This window comes from Larimichthys crocea, unplaced genomic scaffold (genome assembly GCF_000972845.2).
Source record: "Larimichthys crocea isolate SSNF unplaced genomic scaffold, L_crocea_2.0 scaffold97, whole genome shotgun sequence".
Classification (NCBI taxonomy): domain Eukaryota; kingdom Metazoa; phylum Chordata; class Actinopteri; family Sciaenidae; genus Larimichthys; species Larimichthys crocea.
Genome location: NW_020861315.1, coordinates 1858786 through 1878260, shown reverse-complemented (window position 1 = coordinate 1878260; position 19475 = coordinate 1858786). Strand labels below are relative to the sequence as shown.

Here is a 19475-nt window from a genome sequence, read left to right as displayed (position 1 = left end):
CACACAAGATGGAGGATGAAGGGACAAAGGTGGCATTCATTGGCCCAGGAATGGAAAACATTTTCGCCTGAAAACAGAGAAGCTACAACCGGCAGAGGTAGTGCAGGGAGGCCATGGGTTAGCATGCACCCCTTTGGAGAAGTCACACGCCTAGAAATGCAGAGGAAGACCACCAGAACCAAGTGAGGCCTTGTTTATTTGGTAACGGAGATTATATCAAATCACCCTCTAGAGTCTGTTTGGAAATTAATACTAAACAGTCTGCAAGCATGAAAAAGGTATAATGAGTGCTGTGAAACTGAATGTGGGCGTGGTGGGTTATCATCAGGGTCCCCGACCATCTCATGAAAGATTAAGTTCATAAAAACCTCCTCATAAAAGAGTATCTCAAACTGTTAAGATAAATAGCAAAAGATCCAACTGATTTCCTAATATGCTTTTAAAATACTCCATCACAGTTGGTCATTGTCTAACCGAGGAAGATCTCACACAGCAGCTGACATCAAAGACAGGAAGCCAGGCCTAAAACTCCAGAAATTTACAAATTATTCAATGAATTGTGTTTGAAGCACCAGGAAACCTGCCAAAAAAAGACTCCTGTGAAGACGAAGGATCTCAGACACTTGTGATGAGTCCTCTCAATAAACAACAGAGTCAGAGAAGAGAGACTGACCTGAGTGGAGGGTCTTGGAGTTAGTACGCCACCTAGAGGACAAGATAGTAAGATGTCAGTGTGTCAGTGTGGGAAACTCACCATGGGGTGTCGCCATCTCACAGCAGTAGAAAGGATTCTCTAGTGACAACCTAATTTATTGCCTATTTACATTATCTAACAGACCGAACAACAACACACATTTGATCATTTAAAGCAGTCCATGGTTGGATTAAATTACTTATAAAATATTAAATGTAGCTAATGACAGATAAAGCTGGCACACTTTATCATAGAGGGTTGTATAATGATTCCTGTTGTGCTCTGGCACATGTCCACTTGTCCAAGGCCACTTTATGTTAATCTTGAACCCTTCTCGTCCTTTTAACCCAATTTAAACTTAGTCCACATTCAAACGTGGGGCACACTACAGTAATTTATGTCCATTCTGACATTATTCATCTGTCCTTTTTTATATTTGAATATGGACAGCACCCAGAGTGCCCTATAATTAGATACTAGACTAAGTCCAAGTATGAATATAAGTAAATATAAGTATGGAGGTGATTTCCCCCCCTTTATAATCAGCAGCTGCAGGAGAAAGTTATTGTAACTAAGTAACTACTGGTTTGGTTTCAGTAGCTCCAGGTTATTGACCCCACCAACGTGTTGTCAGTGTCACAGCCCCACCCCTGGGCAACAGCCTGTACTTGGTCGAGTCTGTAAGACAGCAACTGCTATTAAAGCTCTGAGGACCACGAGGGTAGTGGTTACAAGTATCTCTCTAGATCAGCTACTATACTGAGGGGAAGAGAAAAAGAAAACTCCTTTGAATTATTAAAGATCGAGCCCTACTTATCACAATGCATTGCCTGAAAAGTCTGAGGAAAACTAACCCGGGAATCTTGCAGCTATTTAAAAATGCAGGGAGCTCTGCCAGAGTTGGAGCTGACAACATTGTTTTGTCCAGGACGCAGCAACCTGTTCATCTCCCCTGCTGGGCCGCAGCATCACCTCACACCCACAGAGCCTTTCATCACCAGGGCCCTGATGTGGACCAAGGACACTCAAAGTAGGTCACAGTAGACTGTTGCTAAACGAATAAATAACCATTAATTAGCCAAAATATTATTAATTGTTATTCTTCATAATTTGACCACAATATTCTCACATAATATTCCAGAGGGAGCTGTCTGCTGTAGTTGTTGTCTGGTTGTTGTTGTCATCTCAAGTATTATACTAACCTTTAACATAATATAAAACAACATAACAGTAGAAATCTCAGTTTTTAGCATGAAGAAGCATACAAGCATACAAGATGTACTCAATGTACTTACGGTATTCACTTTTTTGCAAGAGATGAGGTGAAAAATTAAATGTAAATAGCTAGCTGGTGTTTTGGTTTAATGAGTGACCCTGTTAACTGATGGCTGTTAGCCAAAAAGGTCTGTGGTTGTCGTAGTTACGGCAGTTGAAACAGGTAGAGAACATAGCTGTCAAAACGCTAAAGCTGAATCAGGTATGTTTTCTGATATTGAAACATTAATAAGAAAAAACTAAATAAACAAATAAGGCATTCATGAGGACAGCTGGTTGTAACTACTACAATCAAATTTTGCCAGTCACCAGTTAACATGGTCACTTGTTAAACTGAAACACTTAGCTTAGCGATGACTGAAAATAGGCAGGAACATCTAGCCTGGTTCATCTAAAGACAATACAACAAGAAAAACACCTACCAGCACCTCTAAAGTAATAAATATTATTATATTTAATAAATTTCATAAACTTACCTGTTAAATTAAGTTTAATTTAAGTTTTAAAGGGTTTCTTGGCTCCAGAAGAAAGAAGAAAACCACAATTTGTTGGTTTTATACTTCTTTTATTGTAAAGTTTAAACTAAAGAGTTATAATATGTTAATTAGTGAGCTTTTTAAAACCTACCTATAAACTAACTTAACATAATGATAAAATAAGAGAACAGTATCAATCTTGTCATTTACTCTTGGCAAGAAAGTGAGCAAGCATTTTCCTCCCCCCTCCAAAAAATGTATTTTCTAAAATAATTTTATTCACATATTTATGATTATGATCAGCATAGAGCAATTTGAGTGTATTTACAATAAATACACAAAAAGGGTTGGAGCTAATTTGATTCTATTATATTATGGTTGTATTTTTAACTTTTTTTTTTCATATTTATTAACAGAAAAATCAATAAAAATTATGTTTGTATCTTTAAAGTATGCTAGAGCCAAACAATGAATGGGGACACACACTTTATTTGAAGAACTAGGTCAATACCTGGAGTTTTTCCAGCCATCTTGTTGACATAAACGACACAGCGATCATGGTTTTGAGTTGAAACATTGGAACCTGTCCACATTTAAAGATCACAGTATGTTTTCCGTGATGTTTTTTTTTTTTTTTTTTGCAGAAGTAGGCTAATGTCCAGTATGGAGGACCTACTTTTCTATACCATCACTGAAGGGAAAGAGATGATCCCCCTCTCCCAATTCATCTCTGTGAGTCAACAACATGTTCACACTTCCTCTGTCATGCCATAGACTGTTTTAAATTTCCGTGGCGTATGTGGAGGACATACACACAAACACATTCTGCCCTTACAGCAGTATTGCATTTCCCAGAAAGCACCTATGACTTTAGTTAAATCAACCTTGGGGAGTGACACAGGAGCCAACAGCAGGAATCCAAAGCGTCCCACCGGCTGAATGCAGATCAAGTTTAAAAGGTGTTTAAGGACTATCTTATGTAACAGGACTAAATATAGTAGGTGTGTGACTCTGAGGTAATCATCAGAGACCAGCATGCATTTTTTTTTACTTGAAGTCTAATTATTTTTGGACTTTAATGACAATAATAATTCACAATTTGGAGGTTGTATCAGCAGATGTGATGACAACCTCATTACATTAGGACAGCATTTCCCAAAGTTATTTGAGAATGCTCTTCTTCTATCTTAATTAGGAAAATTACATTAGAGGGTTATGCATGTACTTCTAAAACTGGAGTTGCATCCAGTAAATATTGAGTGCAGGGCCCTCTTCACTCTCTCTCTCTGGCTCTGATAACTGCCTACCTGCAGGTTTGTGTTTGAAAGCAGCTGCTGACAAAAGTGGCTTAGATGGTCACATAAAAACAGGCAGATGGTGACATCTGGCGACCTCAGTGTCTATGGCAACTCTGTGATTTTTTTTAAAAGGAGCACGCATTTAGAAGATGAGACGTGTGTCAACACAGATAGCTTGTTGTCACGCCATGGGTGAGTGGATGTGTTTGTAGAGGCGACTGGGTTAGGACATAGATGGTGAATGTGTGAGGATCCTCACCTAGACATCAAGTTAGACTCATACTGAAGCAGCTTTCTTGTAGAAGTAGCACTATTACAAACAGGAAGATGAAAGTCCGTCATAACAGCTCAAAGCTCATGTTATTGATTTAAATATTATTTAAACATTTTAAAAAGTTCAGTTTTATTTGACAGTCCAAAGATATTCAGTTTACTGACAAAGAAGACTAAGAAAAGCAATAAATCTTCACATCTGTTTGTTTATAAATTGACTTTGACACTTATTTATGAACATTAATTGTTAATCAATCAAATAAATAATCTTTCAGTTTATATTCATTATTTAAATACTCAAGCAGATTTGGTTCTTAATTATTTCATTAGGCAAGATATCAGTTAATAAACCTGTGAGCCGAGATTTCATTGACAAGGCCTTTCTGTGTGTTTTTATTCAATTTATTAAGGTGCAACTGTTCATAAGCCTAAAATGAAATACACTCCCACACAGTCAAAGAAAAAAAAAACTATGAGCATGGCCCAAACTTTTTTATTTCCTGCCCGGAAGCTAAGAATCACTCACAGACATTCAATAACAGCAACAGAGAGCGAGCTTGCAGCCATGTGCTTGTTTGCTCACTGAATCAGTTTTCAGATGAGATGACTCAAAAAAAACACCAGAGCCTTTCTGGTCGGGAGGGTTGAGCACATGGCATTCCCAAAAATAGACACGTATGGTTCATACAGCAACTGCCAGACTGACGTGTAACTTACGAGAGGGATTTCAGTGATATGTCCTGCGCCTGTGTTTCCTCTTCAGCCCCATGTGGCCACTCCTAAACCTACGAGGGCCTCTAACTTTGACATCCTGCTAATTGAGATAACATAAACATTACCGTACATGACTCAAAGTGCTTGATAAAGCCCGACATCAACAGTATGGCACACAGATTGTCTCCCTTTGCACAAATCCATGTAATCTCTCTCCTCTACAGGCTTTGAGAAAAACAGGTTTGTTGACGTCTGACCCTCGTCTGCGTGACTGTGTCCATCAGTTGCGAAAATCCACACGTGACTCTGTCGGGCCTGTCATGATGGACAAAACACTATTCAGAAGGTGAGAAAGGCTATGTTTATTTATGGAGGCATACCATTCTTCAAATGATAGCGTTCAACCTTTACATTCAGGACAGCACGCAGATTCTCTTCTTCTATCCCTGTTGCATAACCAGTTTTATCTGATGTTAATTGTAATGTTTCAAACAGAGCTTTGCTTATTTTATGTGCAAATTAGTTTGTGAAAAATAAAAATGAATCTGAGGATGTTCCCAAAAAATGCACGTGGAAAGGGGTGTAAGGTTAAGATAAGGTTATGGGTCTTTTTGTAAGTAAAGGAGTTACAGGAGGAGTAATCTGTGGTCAACGCTATTTAAGTCCAAGAGACTGACAGAGACAGGCGTTTCATGGCCGACAGCTGCTGCTAACTTAATGCACGTGCACACATGCCAGCCAAAGCAGAGTGCACAGAGATATAGATATAGATGGAGATAGGATCTCCAGGGCGGCTATTGAAAGGGCATTATTTTGGTTGAGCTCCAGCCTGTGGCAATTACATTAGGCTATATTAGACTCAGTAAATCTGTAAGCTGCATGCAGACTGTTGTCCAGACACGATCATTTGTAAACATAATTCACTTAATCGCATCCTTTGGCCCAGAATAGCAGAGGGTTACACAGCCTGGTTGTCAAACTTAATTGGCCGTGTCCAACTTTCTCCGCTTGTTTTCTTCAAGTTGTGAGGTTATGCTTTCCTGAAGAACACTCAAGAGCTCACTATAAATATGCCACTAGAAATAGAGAGAGCTATCTGCTATGTTTTTTTAGGAAGTGACCCACATGAATAATGCAAGTTCTCCCCACTCTCTTCTCTTAGTGTCCCAAAACCTCACACTAGCATTGCCTTGGATTAGTATGGGGCTGGAGGTCAGATATTTTAGTTTAGACTAGCTGTGACAGAATATACATACCTTGAGAGTGTGTAGACATTTATAGCAATTAAAATATGATCTGCCGCTCTAGGCATGTTTGTTTAGCCTTTAAGCTAGATGTGAACCCTGGCTGCGGCCCTTCTGTATGAAGTTGGCATGTTCTCCCCCGTGTCTGCGTCGGTTCTTCACGGGTACTCTGGTTTCCTCCCGCAGTCCAAACATGCACTTAATAGGTTAATTGGTGACAACAAATGCCCGTAGGCGTGAATGTTTGTCTCTATGTACCCTCTGATGAGATGGCAACTAGTTCATGGTGTACCCCGCCTCTCGCCCTAAGCCAGATGGGATTGGTTCCAGCCCCCAGTGACCTTAATGAGGATAATTTGTCAAACTTTTTTGACAAATGACTAATTCCAGAGAAGAAAAGGCTGACATTAAGACTGGAGACTGATTACACAGTCTGATTTTGCTTATTATAAAATATATATATTCAGGCAGAAAACTATAACTCAGAGTTAGATTTGCCTGTTACTTTTGTTTGAAGGTGAACTGTGGTTATTTGTTCTTGTTAAAATGATTGGTTCACCACAAATAAAAAGCATGTTTTATTTTTAGTTTGAGATTTCTGTTATAGAGATTTTTGCCTCTACCCTGATGCAGTGGAGGTGAATGAATTTTGTCTTTCCGTAAACAGTATCTGTGTTACCCTGGATAACCCACAAGAAACATCAACGCAAGTTATTATCTAGTTTTATAATAATGTTTAACGATTTCTTCCAATAGAAACCAGTAAAAATGAAAATTGTATTATTCAAAGTAACCAGGGCAATATTTCTGGAAAGACATGTTGCTTTTATTTATTTTTTTTTACGTACATTTCAATCCTGTGACTATCAAAAACTAAATTTACTTTCGCTGTATTTTCAGTATATGTGTTTTTCAGCATTTACAGTATTTGTTGTATAAACCATAAACTAACACGCCATTAATACTAAATGCAGTGTCTGTATTTGAAGTTATTTCGCCTCCTGATGTCAGTATAGTCATGTGTCCTCTTGTACTGTAGGTGCGCTGGAAACAACATCATGCTGCTAACTAAAGCTTTCAAAAAAAAGTTCATCATCCCGGACTTTGCTGAATTTACCGAGCAGATCAATAAGATGTACGACAGTGCGCAACAGCAGGAAGCAGGACAAGTAAGTAACATACAGCCACACATATTAATTCTGTATCTGCTCATTCATTACAGTTACACTCACACGTGTTTAATGTCGTCATGCAGGTAGCTGATTACATTCCCCAGCTGGCTAAGTTCAGCCCTGATCTCTGGGGTGTATCTCTGTGCACAATCGATGGACAGAGGTACAGTAACATCTTTACTTGAGTGTATGTTTCCATTCTGAAAACCACCATGTGTATTGCCTCACTAACACTCCTCCATTTCTGCTTTGTTTGTTGTTTTTTGTTTCCATGTGTCTCCATTACACCCTCATGTCATACAGACACTCTGTTGGTGACACAAAGGTTCCCTTCTGTCTGCAGTCGTGTGTGAAGCCTCTGGAGTACGCTGTCGCTGTGCACAACCTCGGCAGCGAGCATGTTCACCACTTTGTGGGCAAAGAACCCAGTGGATTCAGGTTTAACAAGCTGTCATTAAATGAGGAAGGTAAGTGATTAGTGTAATAGAGACTTTCCCTTTAGATTTGGTTGGTAATGTCTCTACACAGGATTGTGTGTACATATAATTAATTCAACTACATGAAACACACCTTGTCCCCCAGCAGTAATTGAGAAATCTTGGTGACTCTCTTTCAACAGACTCTGAAAGTTCTTCTTTTACAAAAAAATCTTGGACTTTCAGCTAAATTGAGAACCCTTTTATCACCTCACCTTTGTAGCCACTTGTTATGTATACTCCCCTGTGAAGCAAACAGGACTGGACGTGTTCAGTTTATTAGCTGATGTTCCTCCTGATGAAATATGCCCTCTAATCTTAGCAGTTTATTGCTCTTGTGGTTAGGGGCAAATGAGTGATAACATGTTGTCTCTTGTGCAGATAAACCACACAATCCAATGGTGAATGCCGGCGCCATCGTCATCAGTTCTTTAATTAAGGTAAATATTTAAAGGTGTATCAGCTATGGATACGCTGATAATGATAGTAGATATTGATGTTTTCATTTTAGAATACACAAACAAAACATATTACAGTTGTTTGTCATTAGCGAGGATGTCAGGTCAAAACAAAGAGGGGACTCTCAGGAAGTATCCAGTCAGGCCAATAAACAGGCCCAGACCTTACAGTGCTTTTTCCCTTCATCGTCTCTGCTGCAGTCTCTTACAGTCATTTAGGCCTTCAAAATTAATGACGAAAACCAAGAACCTAAACAGGATAGTCAGACATGTTTCTATGTTTCACCAACAAATGATGCTTTATGTCAGTTTTTAGCCACATCTTCAGTAGAAGCAGGAAGGATGTGCAAAAAAAGAGTTGTGCCAAAAAAGCTTCTGGCACATTTCACTCAACAAAATAAATGTTACACGTGCGACTCATGCACAGGCACGTGAGAACCCTGAATGACTCACAGGTATCTGGGGGCAAACATAATTGTGAAACATGACCAATATTTGCAACCAACAAGACAGCAGTGCTCGCAAATGAAAGCAAAGCAATGTTTGTGGCACTATTTGCCGTAGAGGATACGGTTTAAAGAAAGTTCTTTAAGGTCTCTGGTTTTAAAAAATTATATATCTTATGGGGTTGAAGGCCTAAATTGTTGGTGATGTTGTACAATTCACAAGAAAAAAAAGCATTTTAATACAGTCTTGGTCAAAAATCTCTGTACAAACTCTAAAATGTGACGTCAGCTATCACATATCTAAACTCGTCTATTGGCCGGTCACACCGGTCACTTCAGGCCTCAGGTGTCGGGACTATGGTCATGACCATCTGACTGACCATAGTTGCATATAGTTGCGTATTTTGTGGACTTTCTGAAATTTCTCAGCTGACTGAAGAGATAATGTGAACCTCTTTATCATATGTGGGTCAGGTTCAACAGCAAGGGAGGGACTGTGTGTTTGGGGCTGACAGCAGGGGCGTGTGTGCGCCTCTGGCCAATTACAGCCCCCAGAACAGAAGGTGTGTTAGCCGCCCTGGCTTGTGTGTGCGGAGAGGGACAAATTGTTTGAACAGTTTGTCAGTATATTTACATGCAGTTTATGTAAACACTGAAGAGGTTATACATTTGACTTTAAGAAAATAACTTGCTAAAAGTTGTTCTTGACTTTCTGCAATACTCATGCCTCAGTGGGAAAAGCTGTACCTGCAAAAGTTTAAGTGCTAGAAATGTATGTTTTTTTCAAAAACTATTTGGCGGAGCAACAACCTGGGAAGACATAAACTCCTTTATTAGGCATGATGTTTAGCCTCAGGTCATCCCTTCATTTCACAGTAATATTTGATATCATCTTTAACCTTTATAGGTAGAGTAATTAAATATGAATGTGGCTACCATCCATATTTGGGAGCTTTATAACTTGATAATGATCCCTCACCGGTGGTCTGTGAAATTCAAGCACAGCCATAAACAGCACCCAGGATACTGTGTGCACATTGCCACATGGACTGACATGCACAAGGACGTCATGTACACATCATACTTCGACACCCACCCATGGTTGGGCTCAACACTTTGGTGTCAAAGTACAGAAACACTGCCATCTATAGGGACTCACTGGCTGTTGGTATACTTTAAACTGTCATCAGAAATTGTTTTTTTTTACCCTCTTTGTTGACAGCCTCAATCAAATACAGCAGAAAGGTTTGACTATGTAAGTAAATTCACATCATTTTCACTTTTTTTTCCTCATTCCACGTTCCACATTTGTTTCATCCCCTTACTGATCAAAATGTACATATGTTATTGCAGGTGATGGAGTTCTTGAAAAGCATGGCTGGTACTGAATATGTGGGCTTCAGCAATGCAACGTGAGTACTGTGCCTCAAGAAATACCTTTTTGTCCGGTCAAATGCATCTTTCTAATTCCTGTTATGTTCTTGCAGTTTCCAGTCAGAGAGGGAGACCGGCGATAGGAATTATGCAATTGGTTATTACCTCAAAGAGAAAAAAGTGAGTTTTATGTTAAATTACAATCACCTCAAGTGCTTGTTCAGTGATCAGAAAAATTTAATATCCTCAGATGTGCTGATTCTGATCTTGGTCCTTGCAGTGCTTTCCTGATAATGCAGATATGACAGCAGCCCTTGACTTTTACTTTCAGGTGAGACTGAGGATTAAACTTTGAAGAAAAATGTCAGAAATGTGCTTTATTGTCAAGACTTAGATGAGAAGATTGTCTCATGCTTGTAGGAGCCAGTAAACCTTTAGCATAAAGTGTAAACTGGTTGCCTGGTGATGACTGCACCAGGAACCAAAACAAGATGTGCTTGTTGATCAAAAAACAAGATATAACATGTTTACTTGTGAGCTTGTCAACAGGTTTTGTTACCTTTAGAGAGAGCCAGGCTGGCTGTTTCCCCGTTTCCAGTCTTTAAGCTAAGCTAAGCTAAGCAGCTTCTACTGTCGTGTGATAAAATGGTAAATGAACTGTACTTATATAGCGCCTTTCTAGAATTCCAACCACTCAAGTGCTTTTACACTACATATCTCATTCACCCATGGCATTGATGATGTCATTGACCGACATGCAAGGTGCCAACTGCTGATCAGTTTTAGGAGCTAACCATTCATACACCGATGGCACAGCCTTCGGGAGCAATTTGGGGGTTCAGTATCTTGTCCAGGGACACTTTGACATGTTGGAAGAGCGGGGGATTAACCACTGATCATCTGATTAGTGGACAACCTGCTCTAGCTCCGAACCAAAGTGGGCGATTGATATTTGCTTTCAATCTTAACATGTACCTCTTGACAGTAAAGAAAACAAGTTTATTTCCCCAAACTATTCCTATAAAACTGTTTTTTATGCCTCTTGAGTTGAAAAAGTTTTACATTTTTCTGTGCCAGTTGTGCTCCATCGAGGTGAACTGTGAGTCCGGAAGTGTCATGGCTGCCACACTGGCCAACGGAGGTATTTGTCCAATCACAGGCGAGCGTGTGCTGAGTGCTGAAGCCGTTCGTAACACCCTGAGTCTCATGCATTCCTGTGGCATGTACGACTTCTCAGGACAGTTTGCCTTCCATGTGAGTCACCAGGAATTCAAAGATCTGTTTGAAAGCATCGTTCTGAGTGTTTTTCGCTCATCATGAGATGCTGAATCCAGGTTGTCCATTTCAAAATGAGACATTTTTGTTTGCTCTTCTTGCTCAGGTCGGCTTGCCTGCTAAATCAGGCGTTGCGGGTGCTGTACTGCTGGTCGTCCCCAACGTCATGGGTATGATGTGTTGGTCGCCACCTTTAGATCGGCTTGGAAACAGTGTTCGTGGCATTCATTTCTGTCAGGTAATCTGTAACCCTCAGTGTTTCATTCACTTATTTTTATCTAATTTGTCTGCACCATCTTACTCTACTTTTGATTCACTAGGACCTGGTGTCTCACTTTAACTTCCACAATTATGACAACCTGAGACACTTCACTAAGAAGTATGACCCCAGAAGAAGATCAGATGAGGATCCAGTAAGTTCAGTACAGATGAAGAGGCTACAATTCTCATTCATTCCTCTAGTGAGGTACTTAAATGCCTCAAATAAACGTTTAAGAAACACCATAATATCATCAGTAATGTTTGCCTTTTGATCCATTAGAACAAGTCAGTGGTGAACCTAATGTTTGCAGCCTACAGTGGTGACGTCTCTGCTCTAAGGAGGTAAAGCACAACAACCAGACAGAACACAACAGTTGGATGCAATCTCAAAACAACAGTTAGACATTTATACACATATTCTCTTTTAGTTAGATGAGAAGCTGGAGCCAGGAGACAGAGTTTAAATATGACAAGTTGTGGTTTTACAGGGGGTTGTGTGTTGGAACCCCAGATAAAATCAAAACCTCTTTTTTAAAATATTTTTTTCCACAACATAAAAAAAGGCTAGCTGTATCCCTCTACTTCCAGTCTTTATGCTAAGCTAGGCTAAGCACCTCCCGCTGTAGCTTCATATTTATCATACAGATGTGAGAGTGCTTTCAGTCTTCTCATCTAACTCTTGGCAAGAAAGTGAATAAGCGTATTCACCAAAAGGGTTTATTGACTGCTTCTTAAAACACATTTGCTTCCATCTAATTGTACAGCTACTCAGCACAGTTTCTGCCATCACTCGAGTTAACCTTTTGTCATGTGTTCCCTCTCCTCCTTCGCTCCTTTGTTACCCCTCCAGGTTTGCCCTTTCAGCTGTGAACATGGAGCAGAGAGACTACGACTCTCGCACAGCGCTGCACATCGCTGCTTCAGAAGGTGACACTCCATTATTAGTTCATTCGTTCTTCAATAGTCTCCGCTTTCATATTTAAACCAGAATAAATTAAATGATACAGTTGGAGTTGCTCACTTTTGTCTTTTCAGGTCATGCGGAAGCTGTTATCTTCCTGACTGAAATATGTAAAGTGAATCCTCACATGAAAGACAGGTAGTTATTTTCAAATATTCATCTTCAATTAGATTAAAAATAATAGAAAACTACGTCCATCTCCATATTACTAATCATAATAATCCATCCATCTCCATATTACATTGTGTCATCTATCAGATGGGGCAACACACCTGTAGATGACGCCATGCAGTTTGGCCATGATGTTATTGTTTCAGTCCTGCAAGAGTACCAGAGCGTGTACACTGACAGCGACACACCAGGAGACACAGAGGACCAGAAGACCACACTGGATACAGTGAAGAGCATCGTTTAAACCACAGGGGATCATGAGGGTTTGTAATTAAAATGAACTTTTTTACGCACCTGAGAGGATGGAAAGGACACAGGGTGATTGAGAGGCACGATATGTTAATAGATGTTCTATAATAATGTGGGGGGTCATCCTGTAAGTTGTTGAAAAGCTATACAGTGCGGGATTAAATTATTTCCTTTCCTTTCTTAAATCCTTTAAAGAAATGTCTGCAGGAGTGGAGGAACTGTTCAACAACGTTAAGTATTAACAAAGCCCTATTGAACAGGCAATGTGCTGCTTGGGTGGATAAAAAAATTAGATTCATTTAAGCTGTGATGTGGCTTGTGTTGCATTGTTAATTAACTGTTTTTGTGCGTAGCCTCTAATAGAAAATGCCACTGGAGATGTAAATATCTAATATATTGTGCTTATTTATTTTTAAAATATTGAAATATATTTTGCTTCATCAGTACATCATGTAATCAGGGGACCTTATACCCCGCCCTGTGTAAATATTTGCAAAGTTGCTTCAATCATTATTCTGCCTCAACAGGTGATTCAGTGGCATTTGTGCCTGTAACACTGGAAGGATTTGTAGTTTATGCCAGTTCATCAAGGCGCAAAGGTCAGTTTATTCACTGCTGATACCTCGTGTTTATGTGGTTATATTATTTTTGGAGGAATTAATCTTGCTTCATCATTGAGAAATGTTTGTTAGTATTCAGTGTACTAATAAACTCAGCCACCATTTTTATAATGGTTGAACTGTGCTAAGTGCACAACTATGGGTACACTCAGGATCTGATGCTGCAGTGAAAACACAGGTTCTTCATTTGAGTGGGGGTAGTGTGTTCTTGCTGTGGGACGCAGGGCTGTCCGCCAAGAAAATACAGCGACTTGCAGCAGAGAAGCTGATCCAACTTTACCCTGCAGCTGCCAATCAGACTTTGAGATCGGGCAAATCCTCCATAGACAGCCTGAAATGTCTCTGAAACTGAGACTATCCAGGTGGATTCATGGACTAAACCGATACTCCACCTGTAAATCTGTGTCTGACTGGCCATTTACGCTGCCAAATAGTGACACAAATAAGTTTGAAAGTGAGAAAGTGAGCATTGGTCTAGAGACATAGACAGTGAATGAGACTGAGTGAGCGCTGGCATTGATAAGGCTGGTTAATGAGCGAAATAAAAGGTTATTTTCTGATTGTTGTACAGCAGTTTTGTTCAGCAAGACACAGCAGCAGCTCCTGGTCCTGTCTGAATGTTCCCTAAGTCATGTTATATTCTAAACTAATAATTTTAAATGAATGCATTTAATTCACTGTGTTTCATTTCATTTAACTCAGGTAGTGAAATGATTCCCCAGCATGTCTTCAGTCCGTCATTGTAAATATGCATTATCCTGCTGTAAATAAAAGAGAAAAGTGAAGGCAGTTTCTGTGAACTTATTTTACTAAACAATATACAATATAAACATGAGACTTCAGCTTTGTAACTATGTATAATACCAGAACACAGTGTAAAACAACAACTTGGCAGTTAACACAATCTTTTCACATCAGTTAGTGTGAGAGGTAATACATAAGGTACAAATAGAAACCTCTTTTGCGACGTGATTGCCTGAGGCTGAATGACATACATGAAGTATGAACTTGCATTATTAAGAGTCGCGATAATGAACCAGCTGGACCAGGGGAAATTAACCATCACCTGCAAGAAGCTGTAAATGATTCCCATGTAGATATTGCTGAAATGTGGCCAAACACAAGGCCTCTTATGGCCATCACAATCATCGCCATCACAGTTCATCCCGCTTCACTTCAGCCCTTCAGGCTCCTCCAGGCCAGAATGTGTGAGCAGCTCCCCATCCCAAAGTCCAAACGCAGGGCAGAGGGGAACCTTGAACTGGGCCCTGATGGTGTGAATGATCCTGGGTTTTTCGATGTCCACCAGCCCCAGAAGGCCCGCTTCATAATCAAGCAGGATGCCTACGCGGTCCGGCTTCCCCACCAGCGTCACAGGAACTATCTTATTGTTGGTCATGACAAACCACTTGCGCTGGGCATAGCCGAACACCCAGGAGGAGCTGTTGGTGCCCACGCAGTCCTCTCGGGACATCAGCGTCTCGGCCACGCCCAGACGAAACTCTTGAGACTTTTTGACCGTCACCTCCCAGTAGTGTCGTCCGCTGTTAATCTTCCCATCGCCAAACACAACGGCCCAGTCTCGGAAACGTTCAGGGTTGTTTTCCACGTGGCTGGGGTCCAGACCCAGAATGCGGTAGATGACACCGGTGTCTTTCTTGAAGAGGTCCAGACTGCTGTGAGCTGTTCGTTCATCAAGTCTGAACTGAAGATCTACAGAGAAACAAAACAGTGTGCTTTAACATGATGACTTTCAGTTAAGTTTTCTGCTTTCTTTGTTTTGTATCATTGCTAAATAAATATCTTTGGGGTTTTGGGCCACTGATCGGACAAAACAGGTATAAACATGTCTTGGACTTTTACTAGATTTTAACTTCACCCATAGTATTTTTATTTTTGTATTTTTTACTGCAGTAATTTTATTCTCCTCTGCTCTTTCTATGTTTTTTATTGTTCCTATTCCTTGTTTTTGTCTTACGGCCTTTCAAGCATTAAAACCAAAACATAAAGCAGCTTACTTGTTCTCGAGTTTACTGTCAGTACAGCAGTGGTGTGTCATTATGCCTGTTGGATCATTTGTATTGTGCACATTTACAGTAAATGTAATTAACACGGCAAAAAGTAATTGAGTAATTTAATAGTGCTGCATTAAGTCATGCTGGTCTGACAGCTGTTGGATTACATGTTGATAGTTGCCAATAAATTATCTGTCAATTGGTTAAGCTGCACTTGCTGTTGGGTAGTTTGGTTTATCTTAACATTATATTTTATTGTTGTACTGAATATCAGCATGGCTGTGAATTGGTTGTGGCCACATGACTTAAAGCCAGTGAAATAAGAGCGTGTTAACAGTCGCTTTGGTGGAAATATGGTCTTTTTTTTGTCTTAAAGTTCTGATAAAATGTTTAATATTAACAGAAGGTGGGTGCACAGATTTTAGCTTTATGGATTATATTAAGGCTGACTGACATTGTCTGCTGTTAGTTATTGGTTTGATTAATGGTTGTGTATTGATTATTGACGGTAGCTGATGAGGCCTTTCATCAGCTTATCATAATTAGTTTGTAATAGCGGTATATAGTAAATTGAAATTTAATTTGAATTGTGAGAACTGAATGTTCAGGTCCAAACTAATAAATTCAATTTTAAATTACAATTCTGATTCATTTTTTAAATGCAATGATTAAAATTGAAACTATGTGATTCAAATTCTGTTTTTTAATGCAATTATTCAAGTTAAGCCATTCAAATATAAATGATTCAAATTCAGTTTCTGGTGGCACATATTTCAGCCTATATAGTGCATTCACTGTGTGGTTTCAGAGAGTTACAATGCAATGAAATCAATTGACTACAGCAATTTATTGATATTAGAAAATGTAATTTTTACCTTTGAATATGTAGAAAGGATGTATTGAATAATATAAAATGATATATATGTACACATACAGATCATAAGTCAAAACAGTGCTAACTTGGCTGAATTATTAAAAAGTATAAGTGTTAAAATGAAGCGCAGACTCTTCTTGGGGAGCTAAATGATCTGACTCCCTAAAAACAAACGAACTTCCCATCACCATAGAAACACCTGTGACGCGGAGTGATACATTGAGTTAAAAGTCCCAAAGCCGCTGTGTTCTATATCAGCACTCATGAAGTACTATATTTCTGTACTATATTTCTATGTGGGGGGGTAAAACAATAAAGTACCTCAGTAAATGTACCTGAAGTACAGTACCTTAAGTAAAAGTACTTATTTACAATCAACCACTATAAAAACTATGTAAACGACAAACAAACGTTCAGCCAACGGTTTGTGATCGAATTATCGAATTAAAGTTTTTGGCGAAGACGCATGCGCATTACACACTATAAAAACGGCTACGGGTTTGTTTGGAGAGATTTGACCAAAGTATCCACCGAGGGAACTCCTCGGACTTCCTCCGCCTTCGCTTGTTTACGTGTTTTACCGTCATGAAGACGTGTTAACGGCTACGGCTACCGTTACCGAGCTGTGTTGTTCTAACTCAACCGGAAGGGCAGGTTATAACGGGGTGAAGTCGAGCACAGTAACAATCATTTGTCATGAACTGTCAGACTATGGGACACTGACCTCTGAGCAGCAGTTAGGACTCTAACGTTAACTTAACCATAACAAACTATTCACTCACTGTTCCCCGTCGAGGTCGACACGTAGCATCTCCTCGCTGGCAGGCTGACAACCCGCCTGTGTCTGCCTGACAGTGAGGTGACAGTCCGTCCTGCCAGGCGACAGAGATGAGCTGCACAAGCGGGCATCGCCATGTTTCCGTTACTGCTGCTGCTGCTGCTCACATGTTTCAGTTCCTTCTACTTATCGGGAAATGTAGCCGCGGCTCGCTCTGCTGCCCCCCGCAGGCCTGGAGAGGAACACCGGGGACACGCATCAGTACCGCGGACAGCAGCCGGTATGGTGACACTGTCAAGAACTGTTTCACCGTACAGGTACTACTCGGGAAATTAGAATATCGTGTAACATAGTGGTCTCCAACCTTTTTAAGCCCAAGATCCCTGACCTCCACCTTGGTGAGAGGCAAGATCTACCTATTGAAGCGTTAAAAGAAAAAGACAGCCCAGATTGTGCTTCCAACTTGATGCCTTTTATTCAGGCTAATTGTATTTGAATTACATGAAATGCTTTGGTCCAACGTTCAAATTAATGCAACAAAGGAAACACTATAACTTGCATATCAAACAGGCCATAGCTTCACATCAACTCATCAACTTCAACACATCAACTTCAATTCAAAGTTTTTTCATTTCATTTCAACACAAAAAGAAAAGAAATGTGGAATTTGTGGAAATTCTCCACTTATGAGGACAGTATTTTGTTTATGGTAAACAAGCAGATCATATCCAGTGTTATGTGCTTATCAACTGAAGCTTCATTCAAGTTCACATTAATATCAGCATTGTAGAAAACAGAACTGTACTAACAAAAATCTCAATGCAATTAGGCCAAGTACAGCTTTATGTCCAACACAAAAAATGCCTGAATAAAACAACTGTTACACTGTAACAGTTGTTTTATTCAGGCAATTCAACATCAAATTGTGAAACCAATACATTTTATAGACTACATGCAAAGTGAGATATCTCAAGCATTTCTGTGTTGTAATTTTGCTGATTATGATTAAGAGCTTATTAAAACCTCAAACCCAAAAACTCAGAAAATTAGAATACTATGAAAAGCTTCACTATTGTAGGCTCAAAGTGTCACACACTAATCAGGTAAGTAATCCAAAACACCTGCAAAAGGGTCCCAAGCCTTTAAAAAGTCGTGTCTTGTTTGGTTTAGAAGAATTTCACAATCATGGGAAAGACTGCTGATCTGACAGTTGTGCAAAAAACCCTGCACAAGGTGGGTAAGACGCAAAAAGTTATAGCAAAAGAAGCTGGGTGTTTTCAGAGTGCTGTCTCAAAGCACATTAATGGAAAGTTAAGTGTAAGGGAGAAGTGTGGAAGAAAACAGTGTACAAATAACAAAAGAAATAAAAGCTTGAAAAATATTGATTCACATACTATTTTCTCTATATAATATGTAAATTTCACCTTTAAAGTTGAGTTACAGAAATACATGCACTTTTTCAGGATATTCTAATTTTCTGAGTAGTAGCTGTATACTTAAACTACCACTACACTGACCCACTGAGCCAAACACACAGAACTTTATTTAAAATTAATAGTGGAGATGCCAAATATACTAAATATGTCATGTTTAAAATTATCTAGGAAGTGTGTGAAAGGGGACATAAACTAATATAAAAAGAAATAATTCAACTGAAAATTAAGAATGAGGTATTTTTCAAAATATGACATAAGAAAACATTTTTTGGTATGTGTTTTTGGTATGGCATTCCATCTCTTATGATGGCAGCGCCAACAGTATGTCCAGAATTGAAGTCATACTGGGAAGATGGGATGGTGAAAAGGTGGAATTCAATTTTTTTTAAGAGGTCACAATGATCTCTGGAAATCAACAAGTGTTTATAAACTCGTCTAATTAATCTCTTAACTAAAATAGCCTAACTATCAGAATTAATGTTGCATTAGGGTTTGCATTTGCATTAGCTTATAAGATAAGATAAGACAGACTTCTTATCTTATAAACATTGGGGAAAGTCACTTATCACAGCAACACAAGGTAGATAAGAAATTCCTCATAAATAAGAAATATCTAGAAGAAAGTCATGAGATCATGCTGCTGTTAAAGAGTCTGACAGCTGTTTGAATGAAGGAGCTGTGGTAGCGCTTTTTCTTACATGGCGGCAGTAGCAGTCTGTTCCTGAAGGAGCTGTTTAAGGCCCCCACAGTCTCATGCAGGGGGTGAGAGGAGGGGGCAGTCCAGGACAGAGCTGGCCCTCTTGACCAGTTTTTTGAGTCTTTTTCTTTCCCCTCCAGCAGACAATTGCGTATATTGCAGATGTACTTGTACTGGATATCTGCGTTGTCAAACCAGTTCACTTTATTGTTAAGTGAACACCAGGTATTTGTATGCT

At 39.5% G+C, this 19475-nt stretch overlaps 4 protein-coding genes across 8 annotated transcripts in view; 2 read left to right on the top strand and 2 right to left on the bottom strand.

The window, feature by feature from the left end:
- Positions 1-2070, bottom strand: part of col2a1a (collagen, type II, alpha 1a) — a 28538-nt gene extending 26468 nt beyond the window's left edge. The window contains exons 1-3 of one of the 4 annotated variants that reach the window (XM_027277266.1): positions 1990-2049; positions 1824-1896; positions 674-705 (exon numbers count right to left, since the gene is read on the bottom strand). In XM_027277266.1, coding sequence (XP_027133067.1) covers positions 674-705; positions 1824-1825 — 34 coding nt within the window. In that variant the 5' untranslated portion in view covers positions 1826-1896; positions 1990-2049. Of the gene's footprint in view, positions 1-673; positions 706-1823; positions 1897-1989 lie in introns of all 4 variants that reach the window. The other 3 variants (XM_027277267.1, XM_027277269.1, XM_027277268.1) reach the window with 3 other exon arrangements.
- Positions 1370-13997, top strand: gls2a (glutaminase 2a (liver, mitochondrial)). Of its 2 annotated transcripts, none has more exons than XM_027277270.1 (18): positions 1370-1724; positions 3090-3177; positions 4955-5076; positions 7014-7143; positions 7230-7309; positions 7450-7613; positions 8004-8062; positions 9749-9781; positions 9880-9938; positions 10014-10080; positions 10181-10231; positions 10978-11154; positions 11282-11413; positions 11496-11588; positions 11717-11778; positions 12287-12363; positions 12472-12535; positions 12656-13997. In XM_027277270.1, the coding sequence occupies exons 1-18, from the start codon at positions 1516-1518 to the stop codon at positions 12810-12812; spliced, it is 1824 nt and encodes a 607-aa protein (XP_027133071.1). In that variant the 5' UTR covers positions 1370-1515; the 3' UTR covers positions 12813-13997. The 2 variants fall into 2 exon arrangements, with proteins under 2 accessions (XP_027133071.1, XP_019131654.1); XM_019276109.2 differs by lacking the exon at positions 1370-1724 and adding an exon at positions 2135-2171.
- Positions 13998-14237: 240 nt separating this feature from the next.
- On the bottom strand, positions 14238-17337 carry spryd4 (SPRY domain containing 4). The gene is made up of 2 exons (XM_010731714.3): positions 17109-17337; positions 14238-15150 (listed from the first exon to the last, which is right to left on the bottom strand). The coding sequence occupies exons 1-2, from the start codon at positions 17239-17241 to the stop codon at positions 14609-14611; spliced, it is 675 nt and encodes a 224-aa protein (XP_010730016.1). The 5' UTR covers positions 17242-17337; the 3' UTR covers positions 14238-14608.
- Positions 17316-19475, top strand: part of LOC104919649 (acid-sensing ion channel 1) — a 58327-nt gene continuing 56167 nt past the window's right edge. Inside the window, exon 1 of the mRNA XM_010731713.3 lies at positions 17316-17421. The gene's annotated coding sequence lies outside the window, so the exon portion shown is untranslated. The remainder of the gene's footprint in view (positions 17422-19475) is intronic.